We start from the raw sequence: 19,419 nt of genomic DNA on the forward strand, positions 1-19,419 counted from the left end.
CGCATCGAGGTCCGGCAACGGTCCGCGTTCCAAGCGTTTTCTCTTCCCATCTCGTAATTTCAGCGCCGTTGCTCGGGCCCCAGCACCGCTCTAAGCCACATGTTCGCACAGTGCAAAGACCGTGGACGAAGTCAGTCGCTCGTCTCTCGAAACCGACTTTCTGCGCCTGGAGAGATCCTAACGAAGGCGGCGGGCATCGTGCTCGTATCTCATCCCGGCCTCTCTCGGACAGTCTGCCTCGCAAGAGCGCCGACATCTAGTGTGAAATAGCCCGCCAATGCACGCGGTTCCTGTGGCCGGGAGCGTACAAACAGCTCGGCCGTGCGCGAATCGCATGCGCTCAAGTGTGCACGTCGCATGATTATGTCAGGGTTCGCCCAGTAGACTAGCGAAATACGAGATTGGAAAGGAGACGTGCTGATCGATGGGCACGTCAAGAACCACCTGAACGTTTTGTCATATGGAAATCGTAGATAAAGGCAGCTGGCTGCTTGGACTGCAGGCCAACTTTTCTCTCTATCGTTTCAGGTCTTCTAGCTCCATGTTTGCGTGAGATGAACTAGATGCATCCCCATGTCTGTGGCGCTCGACGACCCCGGTGGGAAATCGGCTAAAGCTGGGGTGAGTTCGCACTGCCGTGAGTTCCAATTTGGCCCTGCTGAACGCGAGCTAGGACATGAGTTGCGATGCACTGACGGGCAAAAACGTGGCCGATGGAAGATCTTCGAAAGAGAAGAGCAATGGCGCCGCCGATGAAACGGGCGCATCGAAGCGGCTGGACGTGGACCATCTGGCGGCGTCAACCTACAACATCTACCATCGGAAGGAGGGCAAAGAGCACTACATAATCACGCCCCTCACGTCGGCTTATCAAGAAAGACTTCATCCGCCCCGCAAACAAAGGGATCAAGACATCTTTCGGGAGGGCAACGTTCCAGACACTGCTGCGGAAAACACCTTCTTCGTGCACAAACCGTGTCTGTCATTCCATCATCCGCCGCGAACACTGCGGCGAGGACCTCGCAAGGACAGTCCAGCTGTTTGTCTGATTAACAATTCCTGGTTTTGGAGGAAATGGATCCTGCAGTTCGGTGAGCAACTATCCGCTCCCGACGTGATCGATCCGAGAGGCGTCGTTTCCGCCGACTGCAAATTTGAGCAGCCGACCGAGAAAGCACGAAGGGTGAGGAGTTATGGGGTGAGGACCTGGAGAATGTGGGGCGAGTCGGGGAAGCAATACCATCGCGAATACAATAAAGAGCGCAAAGCCGGCCAGCCCCACAAGATGGAGCCGGCCGAGAAGCCCAGAAAGGATTTAATTACTGAAGTGGTGTACTTTTCGTGGCACTCCCCCTTTACCCACAAGCCACGGCAGTACAGATTCGACTATGCCGGCCTCGAATTTTACTGGAAAGGCACGGGCACCGTCAAGGAGCCGAGGACCTGCGGCTGGTGGATGCGCTTTCATCATCTCAAACTCTGCGTGCGCATTCCAATTGTGGTTACGGTCTGCTTGGACGGAGACCGCCCGATCAAACGCACCACGACTCTGGGCTCGACGCTCTCGCGCCTGGCGTCTAAGAGGAACGCCGGTTTCCGAGAGGAATGCTTGGCGAAATACACGAGCTCGATGGCGTCGAAGAAGGCGGGCACCCTGCAGGTCTACGACGACGTGCTTCACAGGCTCCTGCTCGAGGATGTGATGCCGCTCGATATCAAGCAGAAGGAAGTGCTGGAGGCCACCGGCCCCGTCGGCGTCAAGAAGCTTAGGCTGTACGAGATCATCCTCGCCACGGCTATGTGCATGGTGATCGGAGAGTGGCAGAAGCGGGAGGCGCTCATTGCATTGCTAGCGGCTGCGGGCGAAGGCGCCAACTAGTCAGGACCGCTCGCAGAGCCCTTGGTCGATGTCACAGACTCTGCGCAGAACCGCTGCTAGCTTCCTGCCGATGAAACCTCGTCCAGGCTCATTATTGCCTTACCACAGTAATCCAACCCTTTCTTTTTTTCGCGCCTGCCCTCAACCTGCTCTCAGCCATCGATCAAAACTATCTTGGTTTTGTCCTTCCGCTTTTAGTGACGTCGTGTTCGCATGATTAAAATTTACGTGATGAAAGCAGGTAGCGAGGACTGTGCGTTCTCTAGTTCGAACTCAAAGGATGTCACGACGTTCATGATGTTACAATCACCCTGTCCACAGCCAAAAGCGTGTGAGGGAGATCCGTCGCAGCGCAGCAGCGTGCGGATTTGCCCCTAAAGGCAATAAGATGTGTCCACCCAATATGTGACGACTTAGGTAGTCTTTTGGCGGCATCCGTTTGTTTGCGATTACGTAGCTCCTCAAAACTTCCATTACAGCTTGTTTGCGGGAGAATTTAGGAGAATCGGCGGGGGGGATGGCTTCGCCTCACCAAAAGACGAAACGTTTTGCTCATGTAACAATCCGCAACTGTTGCCGTAATGACTCGTTGAGAACGGAAATGATCTCTCAAATCAAACTTTCAAGACTGTTTCGATGGCTATTTCTCTCGATTCGCTCCTTGCGAGGCTGAGTATGGATCGAGATTGTTAAAGAAGGTGTGCATTATATACGTCGAGATGGAGTGCGTTCATAATGGAATCAGACGACGCCTTTTTCTCCTTTCATACACGTCATGCGAGTGATGTTCTGAACTTTACTCTTGCTGCTCAGCATAGTTGAATGGCAGCCCTGTTGCATTTACGGTCTAGTTCTGCATAAAGAGATTCAACACTGACCTTCAATAACAAATTCAATTCCAGTATGGACCGGTGATGATGGAAATGGAACAATTCCATCTAGAGAGTTTCTTTATCATGCCTTTACATTCGCCACAAAGTTCCAGCGCCATAGATGCGTATATCCGATACCCGGGCTGCATTCACGCTGACTCTGACAAGTTTTTTCATGCCAATGTGCAGACAGATGATGACCTTCAACGTCTTCGCTTGCCAAAGCAGATTGCTCCCTCGACTCGTCACATGTGTAATTGAATATTTCATTTCTTCCTTGCTCATTTCTTGTCTCCACCGCTTTCAAATGGCTTGACGTCGAATTCGATAGGCATTTCCATCCCGACTCTTCTTGCCGTCAGCCTGACTCTTTCCTCTTCGTCCATATTTGCTCCTGGATTATATCTCTCCAGCAAGGTTGTATACTGCCTTTGCGCTCTGAGATACTGTATGAACTGCTCGGCTTCCTGTATGCGAGCTTCGAGGTATGTCTCTGATCGTTCGGGAGCTGTCGCCAGAGGCGACTTCGGTATCGCAAAAGAATCGCGCATCCGTGATTTGATAGGGGATGGGTGTGAGAGGATAGAGGGCTTTGATCTCGTCGGCAATTTCGCATTGGGCGCCGGTGACGGGAGAGGCAGCTCTCGTAGCAATTGGCGGTAAAGGGAGCGAAGTTTAGAAGCCTGCGCCATTTTTCCCAAGCCTTCCCCAGCTTTCTTTTAGATATCAAGATGTGCTGGAGAGTCCACTAAAGATGCGCTTGAAGGAATGCGATGATATGTACGCACTTCGGAGAAAATGCGGCGAGATGGCTTGCCTCTTTGGGTGCTTACCTCCGCGTCTTGCTAATCTTCAACAGCAGAACAGATGCGCGAATGCAATGCACATCCGAACCCAGATGCATAGAGGTCATGCTATTATAGAAAATTTATCAAGAGCAAGATGTATGTCCACAAGTACATCCAGCACCGCCCTTGCTTCCCATGTCCTCAACTCATACACAACCGCTGCACCGTCCCTCCAGGACCTTGACCGTGCGAATCGATATTTCACGAACGGCCCCGTTGCCTTCCTATTTTCTGCGTCGAAGCTTCCCAATATCCCAATAGACTCCAAAATCCCAGAGATAGCGTTTCTGGGACGCTCAAACGTAGGGAAGAGCTCCTTGTTGAACGCGCTACTGAACAAGAAGAATGCAAAAATCGCACACGAGAGCAAGCATCCCGGTCGCACGAAGACCATGAACTTCTTCGGCGTAGGACCCGCGGCTGAAGTCCCAGGTACCAGGCGCGTGGCAAAAAAAGGACAGAGTCTAGAGATGCTGGAGAAGGCGGGATCCAAGGAATTGAAGAAGGGCACTGAGGTTAGGAACGTGATAGGGCAGGGCGGCGGCATTGTGGTTGTAGATTGCCCTGGGTATGGATTTGGATCTAAAGAGGCATGGGGAGACGTGGTCATTCGATATTTACAGAAGAGAAAGCAGCTCGCCATTGCGTACTTGCTTGTAGACATCAATGTCGGCTTGAAGAAGAGTGACGAACAGACCTTGGAGCTGCTACGAGAGGCCAATACGCCACATCAGATTATTCTCTCCAAGGTGGACAAAGTTCTGTTTCCCTCTGGAAAATTGGACATGGAGCGCCTGTCTCAACGGATTGAGAGATTGGACGATATGCGTCGCAATTTTAAGACGAAGGTCTTGGATCAATTCGCCGGAACGAGCTTGTGTACTGATATCCTATGTACGAGCTCCAACAACCTCCCACTCGGAAAGTACAAGAGAATCGGCATCGAAGAACTTCAGTACGCGGCTTTGCACACGGCCGGTCTCTTTGGCGAAGGCAAGGAGATTGATAACTATGAAAAGGAGCGAGAGCTGAGTGAGTATCACGGCATTGTGAGCTGGGACCAACTTGGAGATCTCAACACGGCAATCAAAAGCTGAACGAGCTTAGCGCTGAGTGGAATTCTACAAACGCCTAGGGAGCTACTGGATTGATTCTCGTCCTGAATCAATCCTTCTATGAAAATTTTGGCTTCCTTTCTATCAAGCTTCCTTGTCCAAACTTTCGTCCGCAACTGGCTTCCCGAAACGAAGCCAGATTCCAATCGCAAACAGCACTGAGACATCTACGTCGCTAAGAGCGGCATCAGAGATATGGCTGGATGGATGGCTCTGCGCGCCCAAGATGCGAGCGAATGAAAGGTCGTTCAGTTGATTTCGTGAAAGCTCTGGAGATCTATGGTGTGTACGCAAGCTGATACATCGAATGAAGTAGGGTTTGGGGGAACACAAGAGCAAACCCTCCTACTGCAAAAGCTGCGGTTATTACGGTTGGTGTCGGACTAATCGTTATTTCCGCAAGGCGAGATCATTCTCCTCTCGACATGAAAGACAGAGGTTTTGTTGGAACGCGTTACGTTTCCCAGGGCCATTCACAGTTTGGCACAAATACATTTGTAGAAGAAAATTGAGGGCGGTCGAGGGCCGCAGACGGTACCCACTTAGAGGCTAATGTACTCTTCTCAAACTCTGGGAAACGGATTACACAACTCCATCATGTAAATTGATCCAGCTCCTCATGACAATGCAACAGTCGATTTCCCATATATCGTCTGGCGGGAGCATCGCGATGCAAATCTATTTTGCCTCGCAAAGAGCGACCGATTATGAAATATTTGCCACTTTCGTCGTTGCCATCATCAATTCGGATGTCGATGCTCCAGACTTTCATTTCTCACGCGTATATTGTCCTGCGCATCGACTAAATGATATTTTTCTGATTCTCTCCATTAGGCAACTAAAATCAAGTAGACGAGAAGGATGGCCGCGTCGCTAGCTTTGAACGAGTCACGCGTTATTGCGTTCTATTTTCAGGTCTCTTCATTACAATCAGGGTTGAAAAGTATGAGATCAGCCTACCATGAACCACCGTATACGTCTCTTGCGTTTAGCGCTCGGTTTCGAAGTTGATGTTTGTGCAACGGGCGCCTTAGTTTAGATCCAAGTCCCGTCTCATGAGGAGCATGGCCAGCACAACAAGCTTTAAGAGGTACAACGTCAGCGCTCATCTCGCAGTCATTTATTTTGCAATTGGAAAGCTTAAGCTTAAAGATGGAGATTTCGTGCATATGCAAATTTTGCAGACTTGGACTCTAGGGGTGTGAAATAACTTTCCATCTTTCAAAAATAAGAATATAGGTTTTTTTTTATAAAAAAAAAAAAAAAAAGAAAATAAATGAATAGTCTAACAAAAAAGCAAAGCGCTCAAAAGCACAACAATCAAAAAAAAAAATTTCTCTGGACGCAAGAGAGCAATGCTTTGAATCCAAACCTTGGTAGAGATAGATTTAGAAGAATCTGGCAAGTACTGGCGTTTTAATAATGTGCTCCTGCTTTCGCGCCTCAGTCAAGGTTGTTCGAGCTTTAGGCAAGTCAACCAAAGCTTCTTCCCAACGTCGATAATTCGTCGGTTTGCAGCAAAACTTCTTGTTATAATGAACTTTTAAAAATTCGGGTATCAAGCAACCGGGCGCTGTGGCTGAGTGGTTAAAGCGATAGACTAGAAATCTATTTCGTAAGCACAATCCAAGTTCCCGCATCACGAATCAGATCATTAACAACAAAATAGCTTCGGGAGCGCAGGTTCGAGTCCTGCCGGCGTCGGCTTTTTTTGCTCTTTTGTTCTGGCCTGTTCTTTTTTGGTATCCTGGCTGTGAGGGTATCTGAATTTTTTTTATTCCTTCCTTTAGGTTGAAAGCAATCTCGTTTAGCCCGGCCAATGTTACAAGATCTTGCCACGAGAATTTACAAAGTCGAATTGTCAAAGAGGCTCACTGAATTTGAAGACTTATTGATGGTTTCAATGTTTAAGCAGGTATAGAAATCTTGTGTATGAGTTTGAAGCAATGTGTCTCTACATCTAGCGCTACGAGATACTAGACTGCGTAGAGAAAAGATGCTTCACAGGCCCTTTCGGATATCCCACAAGAGAAGAACGCAAGCATTAAATCCGTTCAGACGTATCTCGTGTGATCACAGTTTCTCCGTCATGCTATGTAATGACCTTGTATTTTTTTACGGCGAAGAGGTTTGAGAGCATTCAGTTGCACGCGACACGAGAAAAAAAAAAACTGAACGTGGAAAAAAACAGATTGCAACCATGAGCGGGCAAAAATTTCTTATCGAAATATGCTTCAGGCTCGAATATGCGTTAGCCATTTCATGTTGTAGGTATCATCTCAAGTTCCGGCTTTGCCTTTACACCGGCAATCTAGAGCCAACTCGGCTAACGTGTGGACAACCAAGCAAAATCCTATTACTCCAATGTCCATCACACTCCAAACATTTAAAAGGTCGGACACAAACGCCTCTTCAGCATGGTATGATCAAAAGCTAATGCAAGACTTTGCTTTGCCGCTTGGCCGTTCCGATGTGCGTGTTGTGCACTTTGGTCGCGAACTTCAAGCTCGTCAACGTTTCAGAGAGATGTGCTTGCAGCGGCGACACCATTACGAACATGAGGGTCTTGCTGTTTCCGCCAAGGGAGAATTGAAGAAGGTAAGTAAGCTGTTCCAAACATCAGCGTCTAGCACATTCGCATACAACATTGGACGTACCTTCGAGTTCCTATAGGGAATATGGCCGCTCTCGCCCTTCGACCCTAGAGCTCCAATAACATCTCCAAGACATGACAACGACTTGTTAATGTTCTGTGTCTCTTTAAGGCGGTCGCCTTCGGCCTTTGAGTGGCTAAGTCTCTCGCTACCAGCCAGATCCACCAAGTTAAGCGTACCCTCACACTTCTCTCCCGTGATGCTATTCTCCCCCGTCAACGTGAGGATAAATACCGAATGCGACCTTGAGGAGCGCATATTCGCTTTTGTTGCAGCCACACTTCGGTTTTTATCCGCCGTACGGAGAACTTCTTTGACACGATCCGGAGAGTCGAGCTCTACAACTTCAACATTTGTGATCGTGGTCTTGCAGCGCTTCATGTCATGCTGGATCTCGTGCTTCTTCTTATCAAGGTCTTCAGCACGCCCGAGAAGGTCGTTGATGTTCTCGTTGTACACTTCCACGAAAGATCCTTGCATACGATATTTCCAGCCCTTCTCTTCGAGCGCGGTAGCGGACTCGTAGATCTGGCGCACGGCACGGGGAATCATACCGTCCGCTGACGACATCGTGTGGGTCTTACCGGAACCCGTCTGGCCGTAGCAGAAAATGCAAACGTTGTAACCGTCCAAAGCAGACTGCACGAGCTGCGAGATTTCTTCGAATATTTCTGCGTTAGCACTGCTGGGACCAAAGACGCGGTCAAAAGTGAAGGTATGATTCGTTGCCGTGACTTTCCCAAGCGCGTTCGTCTTCTCGTCCCCACGGACAACTATCTCTTTTGCCTCTTCGGTGTTGTCAGGAAAGCTAATCTCAGCCGGACTCTCGTCATCGTTTAGCGTTGGCCTCACTCGACAGAAGACTCGGATATTGCCCTTCAGCTCCTGGACCTGGTTATGCAATTTGCGCCTCAGCGTTTCTTCGGCCCTAAGTTTCGCTTTTGCCTCTGCGGCGGCCTCAATGGCTTCTTGCATGCGCCTGTGCAAATCTGCGAACTGGTTTGATTGCTGCTGGTTGTCAGACTCAAGGAAGTCGATTTTGGCACGCATGGCTCCATTTGCACTCTGCAGTTCGAGCAGATTGGCAGAGATGTCGGAGAATTTGGCTTCGAGATTGGTGCGGACCAACTTTTCACGCTCGAGATCTGCCACTCGTTGTCGAAGCTCCTCTCGGATTGCGTCAGCCTCTCGTTCTTTCTCGCCAATGCCTGTCGCTATCTTCGATATGGCCTCATCCCGCTGGATTGAAATCTCGTTAACTTCACGTAGTCGGCGATTCTATTCGAGATTAGCATGGCTCGGCGGCTACGGTGCAATGGTTCGAAGTTACCCTCTCGTCCTCTAGCTCATGCTTGTATCGCCTCTCCAAGTCGTCGATTTCCTGTCTATGCTTCCGATGGAGCTCATCGATCTCCTCTCGATGATTCCGCCGTAATTCGTCTGTTTCTCTGCTCGTCTCGCGTTGTAATCGGTCAATTTCCTTCCTATGCTCATCTCGCAGGTTCTCAAGCTCATAACGATGTTTTCGCTCCAAATCATCGACCTCAATCTCGTGGTTCCGTTGCAGCTCAGTCTGCACCATGATTAAGCCCGAATTCTCCTCCTTAAGCTCACTAAGCTCTTCTCGGAGCCGATCAATATCTTTGCTCATATTCTTCTGTGTCATCTGAGCTTCAATGACTGGGAATGTTGTTAACATGCGTTGGATGGACTAGAGCCCAAATCGTAAAAACTCACGTTGATCCCGCTGTGATTCTATGGTGTCCTTTAGGAATTGTTGGTTGAAGGTGGTACCTTCCATCTGTTTGTTCATAATCATCATCATGTCGTCAAAGCCCTTCAAACGTCGTTCGATTGTCTCGTCGCTCCAAGCTGGTAACGGTGTTAGTGAGTCTTTGCTATAGAATACCTGGCGAGGCATCTTCGGAGTCTTCATCAAAGACTTCTGAGCCTTTCTTTTTCGTGGTGTGACAAAGGAAAAGTCTTGAGGAGAGGGGGACGCGGATTCAGAAGAACCTGTGCCTTGCGATGTAGTTGAGTTAAATGGGGGCTTCTTTGTAGACATAACCGGCAATGCAGAAGTCTGTCTGATCTGATTTGTGGGTGGCGGTGGAGGGAGGTGCACAAGAACACATTTGCGGTTCTCGCCAGTGCTGTGTGCGAGTGTACCTCCACGTTCTTGCACAACGTTCGCCTTTCCATCGCAATTTATATGAAGATCTCCAAACCTCGTGCATAATGATGGAACTCTTTTGCCTGTCGATGATGTCGCAGAAGCCGAAAGGGGATTCGTCACACATCTCTCCGAACCAAGCGGCGCAGTTGCATGGACAGAGCCTGATCTCGCGCCAGGTCCGTCGCTCTGAATGCTTGCTGCTCGCGAGCGATGTAACAGATCCCTTGAGCCGAGACTTGAGCTAAGATGTTTGGGTTGTAATACACTGAAACTGGTGTGTACATTTGGTGAGGGTAAAGAAGAAGAAAGAAATGGGTTCTCACTATTGCTGGTCGCAGGGCCTGAAGCTGGCGCTGCCGCCGTCGGATGATCTCCTCGCACACTTTGCGACAACGCCCTTTTCAGTCCTCCTGCTGCACTGCCTGGTCTGGCGCTGTATTGCGACTTGCTTCTTGAGTGCCCCATTGCCGTTTGTGGCCGTTGATTCACGCTCGTTCGTCCATTTGTAGCGAATCCGGGGCCTGGGAGACCTCTCGCCGAGGAGCCGTGTGTAGAAGAAAACGAAGTCAGGCTTTTGGGTCCCGACTGAGCTGTCCTCTTTACGTCTGAGTTGACATGACGTGCCGATGGCTGCGCGGGCGGGTTCTTGCTCGTGTACGGTTGGCCAGCTCGTTCAGCAAGCGTCTGTCGGGGTACTTTCGATTGAGGCTCAAGCACTTGTGTTGTTACTGTTAGTATACTGACTTTTGTGCTATTTCGGCTGCGGCTGCTGACTTACGCCCCGATGGCTTATGCTTCAAAGTGTGCGTTCCGCTTGGCAGTGAAGGTGGTGCCATTGCTGATCGAGCATTGTGTTCCGAAGCACTCATCTCTGTCAAGCCGATAGATGGCATGACGACCTTCGCCGGGGGGCGGAGACGCGAACTTGACATTGTCTGCTTAGAAATTGTTAGACGCTGAATTTCGCAGAAGCAATTCGGTGCTGTACTGTGTCGCTGACGTCCATGGCAACGGTTATTGTATTGTCAGGTGCTGTTGTTAGTAAGGATGGAAAAGACCGCGGATTATGACGAGACCATAGTTTCACTTCCAAACGGAATCTACGGTCAAGAGACAGGAAACGTCCTCAGGGTTGGTGATAGAGTTCGAAAGCGTCAATGCAGACGCTGATGTTTACCAGTAAACACTCGGGCCCCAGCAGCGACGCTTACCTCAAAGGGCGTTAGCGCCACCAGCCCAAGCTCAGATCTCTTCACATGCTACATGAAATCATGCTGCGATGTGCTATTCGTAGTATTAAATCACCTTTTCCGCACTGACTCGGCCAGATATATCTAATCTCTTTATAGCAGGAAATATTTAGATGGACCGGTAACGCTCGCATGGAGAAGTACGGACAGTACCGTGACAAGGGTAAGTCCAAACGCCCGTACGCACAGCTCTGTGTTGAAAAGAATGCCGAAAATGTACCTGAGTGCGCCCATGCTGACCATCATGCGCGACAATCACAGGTTCGGGCATCGCGCCTTTCTTCCCTATAGCCCCTACGCCTTCCGGAATATATTTGCCTTTGCACGTCTTCCTGTTTTGCGTGCGTGTGCCGTTGCTGTTCGCTTTCTCCATCACCTATTTCGTCCTTTTCTCATGGCTGCCGGTCAACTCTCTGGTCAAAAAGGCGGCGCTATGGACGATGCTTGGGATACCGGGAATCTGGTGGGTTGACTTGCAGATTGATGGCGTAAGAAGGGGCAGTTTAGCACAGCATCAGCACCGTCTACCAAAGCCAGGCACAGTCATCGCGAGCTCGTTCACGTCGCCTATTGATTGCTTGTATCTGGCTGCAATCTTTGACCCGGTCTTCACGGCCTCTTACCCGAACACTCGCCTCGTCGAGCAGATTTCGCTTTTCCACGCCATCGTGCGGGCGCTTCTAGGGCCACAGCTTGCGCCGGCGAAGACTGCTAAGCTAGTGTCCCTCGCTACGTTGTTGAAGGAAAACCCGGACTCCTCCATCGTCGTTCTCCCCGAGTGCACAACCAGCAACGGAAGAGCCATCTTGCCATTCAGCCCCAGTCTTCTTACAACGCCGCCGAAAACCAAGATATTCCCAATCAATCTTCGCTATACTCCTGCGGACATCACCACACCGATCCCGGGGGCGTACTTAACCTTCCTGTGGGATCTATGCTCTCGCCCGACGCACTGCATTCGTGTGCGTATTGCAGAAGCTGTTTACAATACGGCACCGGACGCAAAGCCAGTCGCTGCCCGGTCGAATAGCTATGAGACAAGCTTTTTCGACGAAATGCAGGCGGGAAGTACACTGTCGAGCTCGGATACGCTAGTCAGCAGCAACGGGGACGAGCTTAGCCACGAGGAGAGGAAGGTGCTAGATCGTGTCGCTGAGGATCTGGCCAGGTTGGGACGCGTCAAAAGAGTTGGGCTGGGCGTTGCTGAGAAAATCGATTTCATGAAAGTTTGGAGCAAGACGAGGAAGATATATTGACGAGGTTTTCTATTTTCTCCCGGTCACGTACGTATAATGATAGGAGCAGTGTTCGAACTTTAGAATAATGTGATGCAGTGCGGCCAGCCAAAGAACGAATGAAATCGATTCACCCCTTTCCTACAGACTGGCGTCAGGGCGAAAAGGTCAATGGAGCTTACTTCAACATGCTAAGACCTCTTCACAGTTTTTGAGTGCTGCAATGGATCTACTCAACGGCTGTGTTATTACACTTTTAGTGATCACTTATGTCTATTCTCAAGTTCATATTGTCATGCTTTGCATCAGTAAATCGGAAAGCATCAAGGCCAAGGGCAGTTTTCTTGTATGGACCAGTGACATTTCATTTCCATTTCACAAAGCATGAAAGTGTGTTGGTATATGCCTCTGAAGTCGGTTGGATTTGCTGAAACATTTTTGTGCATTTTATCTTGAAATCGATAATATAAAAAGAAGTTCTTGCATTCCTATGGGGTTGTCATTCGAATAGGAACGTTGATTCACTAATCGTCTATTCAATTAGTACAAAATTGTCCAAGTCTACGATAACAACAACATCTCGAACTTAGCAGAATAAGGATATGCAGTACATTCATGAGCCAGAGTTCTTTAAGTGTCAAACCTAGCAAATGTAGCTTTAGTTTCCACGAGCCGCACCTCCGTTGGGGTTGATTGTGAGCTTGGAGGTGAATAAGGGCTGAATAAGCCAAGCTATATCTTAGATTTCCGCATCGGGTTTGTGGCGTCATACGGACTCTTGTAAACACCCTCACTGCAGCACCTGTATGAATTGAGTGAGGCATCCTTTTCATTCCGCATGCCAGTCTCTCCGAGTTCAGCTACATTCATCTGCACTCGCTGTTTGCGAGCAAGAGCCAGGCCGAATGTTTTAGGTTTTGCTTCTAAACGCGGCTTCGCAAATTCGCCACACCACCTGGACAACGGCAGCTCATCTACCCGCCATGAGGAGAAAGAGCAGGGAGCATTATCGGCGCGGCTGCAGCAGATGAGCGAAGAAGCGCTCGAGTCCGGCGGATATGGCGCTAGAAAGGCAATTGAAGAGGCGGGTTTCGATCCAGAGCTCAAGCGGAAACTCGAAGAACGCATTGCTGGGGCAAACTTCAAAAGCAAGAACGCCAGCGCTTTGGCGCAAGCTGAGCTTCCAAAAAGTGCTGGTAGAGGGACGAGGGATATTGCAGGGGCGGCGCCGTGGACAGGCACCGAGTCTGTTGAAGACACCTCACTACGAATGCTACACGACGCACATAAGCCATTGCGCGTGCCCCGAGGCTCTTTGGCTCCGCGCGGAGCACCGGTGAAAGTTGACACAGGCCGATCCAGGAATGAGCCGTCATCGGGAGCTCGGCTGGCGAACGCACGCGACCGTACATCAATCTACACTATAATGAAAGACTCTGGCATGACAGCTGAGGAGAGAGAGCAGTATCGCAAGGAAATGAAGGCGCGTTTCGCGCCTGAAGCTCGCAGCATACCGGCGACATTGCAAGGTCTGGCATCCCTTGCGAACGAGCGAATCGAAGATGCCATTGCCCGAGGCCAATTCAAAAACCTCCCTCGTGGCAAGCACATCGAAAGAGACTACCAAGCTAGCAGTCCCTTTATTGACACGACCGAGTATCTCATGAACAAGATGATTCAACGACAGGATATTGTACCTCCGTGGATAGAGAAGCAACAGGAGCTTATTAGCACAGCGAACAAATTCAGAGCTCGGCTCCGCAATGATTGGAAGAGGCATGCTGCACGGATGATTGCGAGCAAGGGCGGGTCGCTGGAGACGCAAATACAGCGTGCCAAAGCGTATGCTGCGGCTGAAGCCATCATCAATCCGCAGAAGAAGAAAGTGGAACAAGTAAACTCCGTAGACTCGCAAGGTCATCTGTCTCAGATTACCTTGACAGGGGAACTTAAAGTCTCAAGCACCCCCGGTCAGGATAATGCGAACAATCACATAGAGATCAAGGAGACGTCATCGGTTGAGAAATCGCACCTGGCGTTCATAGAAGACAATGATGTCGACGAAGCTACACGAGCGCCTGAAGACAATCCTGCAAGCCCGGTGCAACCTGCGCCGCAGGTTTTTCGTGATCCAACATGGGAGGCCAACGAACGTTCCTTTCACAAACTGTCGATCGAGAATCTCAATTCGCTTTGTCGCTCATACAATCTGATGGCTCCGCAAATGGCGCAGAGGCCGTACTACAATTTGGAACGAGAGTTGAAGAGCTGCTTTGCAGAAGTGGCACCTCAGCTGGCCGACGAAATCAGAGAACGTGCGACAAAGCGCAAGGTCAACGTGGAAGTGATTGGTCACCGGCCTGGCAGCTTTCTTGAGCAGGCCTTTCAGGCTGAGAACACGCGAGTTTTCGACGAAAACTTGAAGGTGAAGGGGTACGGCTTCAGGCAGTTTTGGAAAGATCTGTGGAATAGAAACAAAGACAAGAATGGTGTTTCATGACGACAATGATGACGACGACGACGACGACAACAATAACATGTACAACAAGAAAAAAAGCAAGAAAAACACAACGATGGTGTAATCTATGCCACTGTACATAATGTCAACGATGCAGAAGAGGGGGCTCGACATTGGTAAGCGGCAAAAAGATGGTGTGGTGTGGAGCCACAGCAGGCAAGTCCATGCATGGCGAAGGTGATAGATAGTTCAGCTCAACGTAAACTTGTGCAAGTTATTTTTCGCTGCGCTTTTGGAACGCAGCCTTGTTTCAATCCAATTGATCCTCTCTCGGATCTGTTGCATGATCGTCTGCTGACTTGTCCACGAAGCAACCGTGGCAAGACAAAGGTCGGCTGGATCGGCATCTAAAATTGTGACGGCAGACACGACTGGAGAAACAGTATACTTGTCCACTTCAAGAGCACGAGGTGATCCAGATGCCTCCCAACCGTGCTGGACACGCCCATCGACGCTCGAAGACAGTGCAATTGACGGCAAATTTAAAAGCACAGAGCCCATAAGCTCGGCTGAAGACGGTCAGGAGTAAAAGAGGTCATGAGGACACAAGGGCGGCTCCAAGTCGGTGAGCCATCGAAACAAGGACTAGGACAAGCGGACAAGCGCAGAAAACCAAACAAAGGTGTTCACGAGACCTGGACTCGCACTGTAACAGGCCACGCGTACCGGCAGAGCAGAAGAAAAAAAAAAAGCCGTTCTCGTCTGTGAAAAGGAGCAGGCCGAGATTGGAGCCAAAATTAGTGGAGTGAACCAGCGCCCTCAGCCACTGTGCAATAGCGGCTCCCTACTAAATTGGTAAGGTGCCACAGCCCGCCTGTAAGGGTCAGTAGTAATAAGGGTTTGGCTGAGTCGAGGCTCTGGTTGGTGTCTCCTTAGCAGGACGAGAAATAAAACAGGTGTACTGTAACCTCTCTGCTGCTCAGCTCTTTTCCTTGACGACGATTGACTTTCTCTGCGCATCCTGTACTCCGCCGCGATACCCGCACGTTGCCACGGCCCACGTCCTTCGCTTCTGCCTGCAACGCTCGACACTTTGTGTTCATCGCCGTCGCAATCGCCATCCGCAACTGCGTCTTCAGACCACGTTTACACTAGATCAAGATGAAGGGTGAGCATGCCTGCGTTGTCCTGCTGGAGGCCGTGTTGACCTTTGACTCGCAGCTCTTATTCTCGTCGGCGGCTTTGGCACGCGTCTGCGTCCATTGGTATGCACATACAAGCTTGATGGCGCCGTTCACGCAGAGGCTAACCGTCCTTGCCCAGACGCTCACCCTACCCAAGCCCCTCGTTGAGTTCGGCAACAAGCCCATGATCCTGCATCAGATCCAGGCATTAGCAGCCGCAGGTGTCACAGACATCGTGCTCGCAGTCAACTACAGACCAGAGATTATGACGGAGGCGCTGAAGAAGGTGCGTCTCAGGCTGGCTGGAGCATAGGTGCACCGTAATGGTGGCTAACTTTGCTTTGTACTACAGTATGAGAAGGAATACAACGTCCGCATAGAATTCTCTGTCGAGACCGAGCCACTCGGAACCGCTGGTCCTCTCAAGCTCGCCGAGAAGATTCTAGCCAAGGATGACTCCCCCTTCTTTGTCCTCAACTCAGACGTCATCTGCGAATACCCCTTCCAGCAGCTCGCAGACTTCCACAAGGCCCACGGCGAGGAGGGCACCATCGTTGTGACCAAGGTGGAAGAGCCGTCGAAGTACGGCGTCGTCGTGCACAAGCCGGGCCACCCCTCGCGAATTGACCGCTTCGTTGAGAAGCCCATCGAGTTCGTGGGCAACCGGATCAACGCCGGTCTCTACATCCTAAACCCAAGCGTCTTGAAGAGGATTGAGCTGAGACCCACGAGCATTGAGCAGGAGACCTTCCCGGCCATGGTCAAGGACGGTCAACTGCACTCCTTTGACCTCGAGGGTTTCTGGATGGACGTGGGTCAGCCAAAGGATTTCCTCGCTGGCACTTGCTTGTACCTGTCCTCGCTGGCGAAGAAGGGTTCAAAGCTCCTCGTGCCGCCCTCCGAGCCGTTTGTCCACGGTGGCAACGTCATGATTGACCCGACGGCAAAGATTGGCAAGAATTGCAAGATCGGCCCCAACGTCACCATCGGCCCCAACGTGGTTGTCGGCGACGGAGTTCGTCTGCAGCGATGTGTGCTCCTTCAGAACAGCAAGGTCAAGGACCACGCTTGGGTCAAGAGCACCATCGTCGGCTGGAACAGCACCGTCGGTCGCTGGGCACGACTGGAGAACGTGACGGTGCTGGGAGACGATGTGAGCATTGGCGACGAAATCTACGTGAACGGCGGTTCCGTTCTTCCGCACAAGAGCATCAAGGCAAACGTTGACAGTAAGTATTCGTAGCATGCCAACATGGTTGGGATCGGTTGCTAACGACGCACAGCACCATCGATCATCATGTAGAGGGGTTTGCGAGCATTCTCAGGCTACGGACGATGTGAAGATTACAAGATTCGAGTTAATACATTTTTGTAATGTGTGATTACCAGATGGCATTTGCGCTGCCATCGCGCGGGGGTGATCGGGACATCTCATCTCACAAGTGCGGCTGACCTGCGTTGATATAGCGAAAAAGCGGGTATTGGACACCGAACTGTACCATGGGTTGGGCGTTTGTTGCGGACTGCTGACAGGCATATTATGTTTTTCGGGTCGTAAGGCTCTTCTCTTTCTATTTGACTTCTACCAGCGGCGATGGTCAGGCCGTTCCATGCATTTCGGCGTTCTATTTTTCATGCGCACGCGAGACATTGCGCAAAGCTGGTCATGGTTTGGTATGGGTGATCTGGAGACGAGCCTCAATAGCCTCCCTAGTTATGTTGGGTAATCGAGATAAAAAGTTCAGCCATCTGAAAAGGCGCATCTTTATATCTGGCCTTTTTAAAGAATCAAAGTCTAGATTGGATCCGTGGAGGACGGGAGAGGCGGGGGGGTTGTCACTAACGTTAGCCCGGCGGATCTTTTGTAAGACACTGGCCAGAGACGTTGCATGTGGCCATGAGGTTGCTATTCCTGGCTCCCAGTATGGCCGCCCAGGTGTACCTTTTTTCCGCAAAGGTAACTAGCCTGACGATGGCAGGGCAAACTTTACGAGCCCGTTGCAGCGCTCAGTGGAAGGCTCCGCGAACGGATCCCCGCACGACTACGATCGTAGCCGCATGGGAATTCGAGCCAATTGCCACCCAAGACTTTGAAGGGCTGCAGGACGGTGCGTCGAGGATTTGGAAGCAAACGCGCGCAGATCTGTGCAACGGACCGGTATGTGAAAAGCTCCTGGTGGTTGCGCATGCACTTCTTTTTACTCCTGCCTCGCGTTCCGATTCTTTCGCCGTCCGCTTTCTCCTCGTGTTTTCCCTCCCTTTAATAAGAGTGCGGCGATTCATGAATGCGAACGCCGTTCAGCCTACCAGCACGAGGCGTACCTAAGCGAAATAGCCCTGTCCATTGGGCATCGCAGAAATGCCACACGCCAAGTCCCGTTCCTGGGATCTGAACGAGTTGTCTGCGGCAGCGACTTCATGGTACAAGACCGGTGGAGCCAAAGGTCGTAATTATGTCGATGATCCGGCGTCGCACGGCAAAGGAGGTGGCCCCAGGCGACTCTCCCTTAAGGACAACCGTGTGCAGGCACGAACCCGATCAATTCCTGCCATCACCGATCCTCAGCACTACTCGCCAGCGCCGTACTCGAAGCCACCGACGAAGAAGCCAAGGCCGCAAAGCTTCAGCGGCAGGATGGAGGGGCCAATGAAAACGGGTCTGCCGCCACAGCTTTGGCTGCTGCCATCGCTGCCAGGCTCGACGTATAATCCAAAGAATGAATTGCAACGTCGTGTGTCGCCGACAGCCTTAAGCTTCAGCAGCAGCGTTACCGCCACGCCTCCGCTTACGCCGATCACACCGACGAGCGCGGTCTCCTCGACCTCAACGAGGGAAGAGTACCAAACATCCGCACCCTCCAGTGCTTCAAAGGACCCGAAATATGTCCTGACACTCAGAACGAGCGACGAAATCGCGAGGCAGATGAATATGCTTCGAGAAAGGTGGTTCCCCGCAGATAGACTCAAAGTCCCTGCGCACATCACGCTGTTCCATGCCCTGCCCGGTTCGCGGATAGCACAGCTTTCGCAGCACATCGAACAGCTCGCCGCGCGAATGACGTGCTTCGAAATCAGCACCGGGCGCGTCACCAAGACAGGCAGCGGTGTCTTCGTCGGCCTGGAGGTGGGCGAACATGAAGCGCGGCGCATTTTCGTCAGCCTCAGGACAAGCTGGTGGGAGTGGCTCAGCGACCAGGACAAGAGCTTCCGGCCGCATTGGACGGTGCAGAACAAGGAAGCCGACCTGGCGAAGATCGAGAACGCGTTCAAGGATACGCATCGGCTGGGCACCGCGCTCGGCTGGGCGACGGGACTCGTGCTGTGGACGTACGAGGCCGACGGCCGGTGGACGAAAGAGAGAGAATTCGGCTTCGTGCAACGTGCGAGGGAAAGAGACGGGTCACGGTCGGAGAGCGAGAGCGATGGCTGGCCTGTATATTGAAATCGCCGTGGTTGGCGTGAGACGACGGCTTTTTTTTTTCTTTTTTCCAAATCTTGGGCGCCATGTGCTTGATGATGTTGAGGCCTCCTTTTATTGTTTTCCTTGCGGGAAGACGCATTGACGAGCAGCGGATGTAGAACGTCATCCGTTCCATGTACCAGCTATAGATCCGGAATAATGGGAATGTCTAATGCTTATGCTGTCACTAGCGCTTTTGCATGCTAAGCTCCTAGGGTCGCGCCGCTGCTTTGTCTTTCTCTTCACAACACAAGTGGAGAACTGGCACGTGTTAGTTCTAAAGCTGGA

General features: G+C 51.1%; 8 protein-coding genes and 1 non-coding gene across 10 annotated transcripts; 7 read left to right on the plus strand and 2 right to left on the minus strand.

Annotated features, from left to right (window-relative positions):
- Window positions 1–404: 404 nt before the first annotated feature.
- On the plus strand, window positions 405–2,421 carry PV09_06188 (uncharacterized protein). Its single transcript, XM_016359787.1, has 2 exons — window positions 405–621; window positions 674–2,421. The coding sequence occupies exons 1-2, from the start codon at window positions 574–576 to the stop codon at window positions 1,877–1,879; spliced, it is 1,254 nt and encodes a 417-aa protein (XP_016212235.1). The 5' UTR covers window positions 405–573; the 3' UTR covers window positions 1,880–2,421.
- A 245-nt stretch (window positions 2,422–2,666) lies between these two features.
- Window positions 2,667–3,512, minus strand: PV09_06189 (uncharacterized protein). The gene has a single exon (XM_016359788.1). The coding sequence runs from the start codon at window positions 3,441–3,443 to the stop codon at window positions 3,033–3,035; it is 411 nt and encodes a 136-aa protein (XP_016212236.1). The 5' UTR covers window positions 3,444–3,512; the 3' UTR covers window positions 2,667–3,032.
- A 105-nt stretch (window positions 3,513–3,617) lies between these two features.
- PV09_06190 (uncharacterized protein) lies at window positions 3,618–5,471 on the plus strand. The gene has a single exon (XM_016359789.1). It carries the CDS (start codon window positions 3,632–3,634, stop codon window positions 4,694–4,696), a length of 1,065 nt encoding a protein of 354 aa, XP_016212237.1. The 5' UTR covers window positions 3,618–3,631; the 3' UTR covers window positions 4,697–5,471.
- Window positions 5,472–6,283: 812 nt separating this feature from the next.
- On the plus strand, window positions 6,284–6,418 carry PV09_06191. Its single transcript has one exon. It is a non-coding gene; the product is annotated as a tRNA-Ser (tRNA).
- A 476-nt stretch (window positions 6,419–6,894) lies between these two features.
- PV09_06192 (uncharacterized protein) lies at window positions 6,895–10,682 on the minus strand. Its single transcript, XM_016359790.1, has 7 exons — window positions 10,533–10,682; window positions 10,323–10,482; window positions 9,868–10,260; window positions 9,106–9,240; window positions 8,699–9,048; window positions 7,372–8,646; window positions 6,895–7,321 (listed from the first exon to the last, which is right to left on the minus strand). Exons 1-7 carry the CDS (start codon window positions 10,548–10,550, stop codon window positions 7,148–7,150), a joined length of 2,505 nt encoding a protein of 834 aa, XP_016212238.1. The 5' UTR covers window positions 10,551–10,682; the 3' UTR covers window positions 6,895–7,147.
- A 148-nt stretch (window positions 10,683–10,830) lies between these two features.
- PV09_06193 lies at window positions 10,831–12,524 on the plus strand. 2 transcript variants are annotated; one of them, XM_016359792.1, is made up of 3 exons: window positions 10,831–10,957; window positions 11,056–12,077; window positions 12,129–12,524. In XM_016359792.1, the coding sequence occupies exons 1-2, from the start codon at window positions 10,927–10,929 to the stop codon at window positions 12,048–12,050; spliced, it is 1,026 nt and encodes a 341-aa protein (XP_016212240.1). In that variant the 5' UTR covers window positions 10,831–10,926; the 3' UTR covers window positions 12,051–12,077; window positions 12,129–12,524. The 2 variants fall into 2 exon arrangements, with proteins under 2 accessions (XP_016212240.1, XP_016212239.1); XM_016359791.1 differs by having other exon boundaries at window positions 11,056–12,524.
- Window positions 12,525–12,867: 343 nt separating this feature from the next.
- On the plus strand, window positions 12,868–14,529 carry PV09_06194 (uncharacterized protein; the record flags this gene model as incomplete). The annotated part of the gene is made up of 1 exon (XM_016359793.1): window positions 12,868–14,529. One exon carries the CDS (start codon window positions 12,868–12,870, stop codon window positions 14,527–14,529), a length of 1,662 nt encoding a protein of 553 aa, XP_016212241.1.
- Window positions 14,530–15,648: 1,119 nt separating this feature from the next.
- On the plus strand, window positions 15,649–16,974 carry PV09_06195 (mannose-1-phosphate guanyltransferase; the record flags this gene model as incomplete). The annotated part of the gene is made up of 5 exons (XM_016359794.1): window positions 15,649–15,655; window positions 15,709–15,752; window positions 15,811–15,957; window positions 16,024–16,900; window positions 16,955–16,974. The coding sequence occupies 5 exons, from the start codon at window positions 15,649–15,651 to the stop codon at window positions 16,972–16,974; spliced, it is 1,095 nt and encodes a 364-aa protein (XP_016212242.1).
- A 598-nt stretch (window positions 16,975–17,572) lies between these two features.
- On the plus strand, window positions 17,573–19,129 carry PV09_06196 (uncharacterized protein). Its single transcript, XM_016359795.1, has one exon. It carries the CDS (start codon window positions 18,031–18,033, stop codon window positions 19,111–19,113), a length of 1,083 nt encoding a protein of 360 aa, XP_016212243.1. The 5' UTR covers window positions 17,573–18,030; the 3' UTR covers window positions 19,114–19,129.
- Window positions 19,130–19,419: the final 290 nt, after the last annotated feature.

Source organism: Verruconis gallopava (genome assembly GCF_000836295.1).
Source record: "Verruconis gallopava strain CBS 43764 unplaced genomic scaffold supercont1.21, whole genome shotgun sequence".
Taxonomy (NCBI): Eukaryota; Fungi; Ascomycota; class Dothideomycetes; order Venturiales; family Sympoventuriaceae; genus Verruconis; species Verruconis gallopava.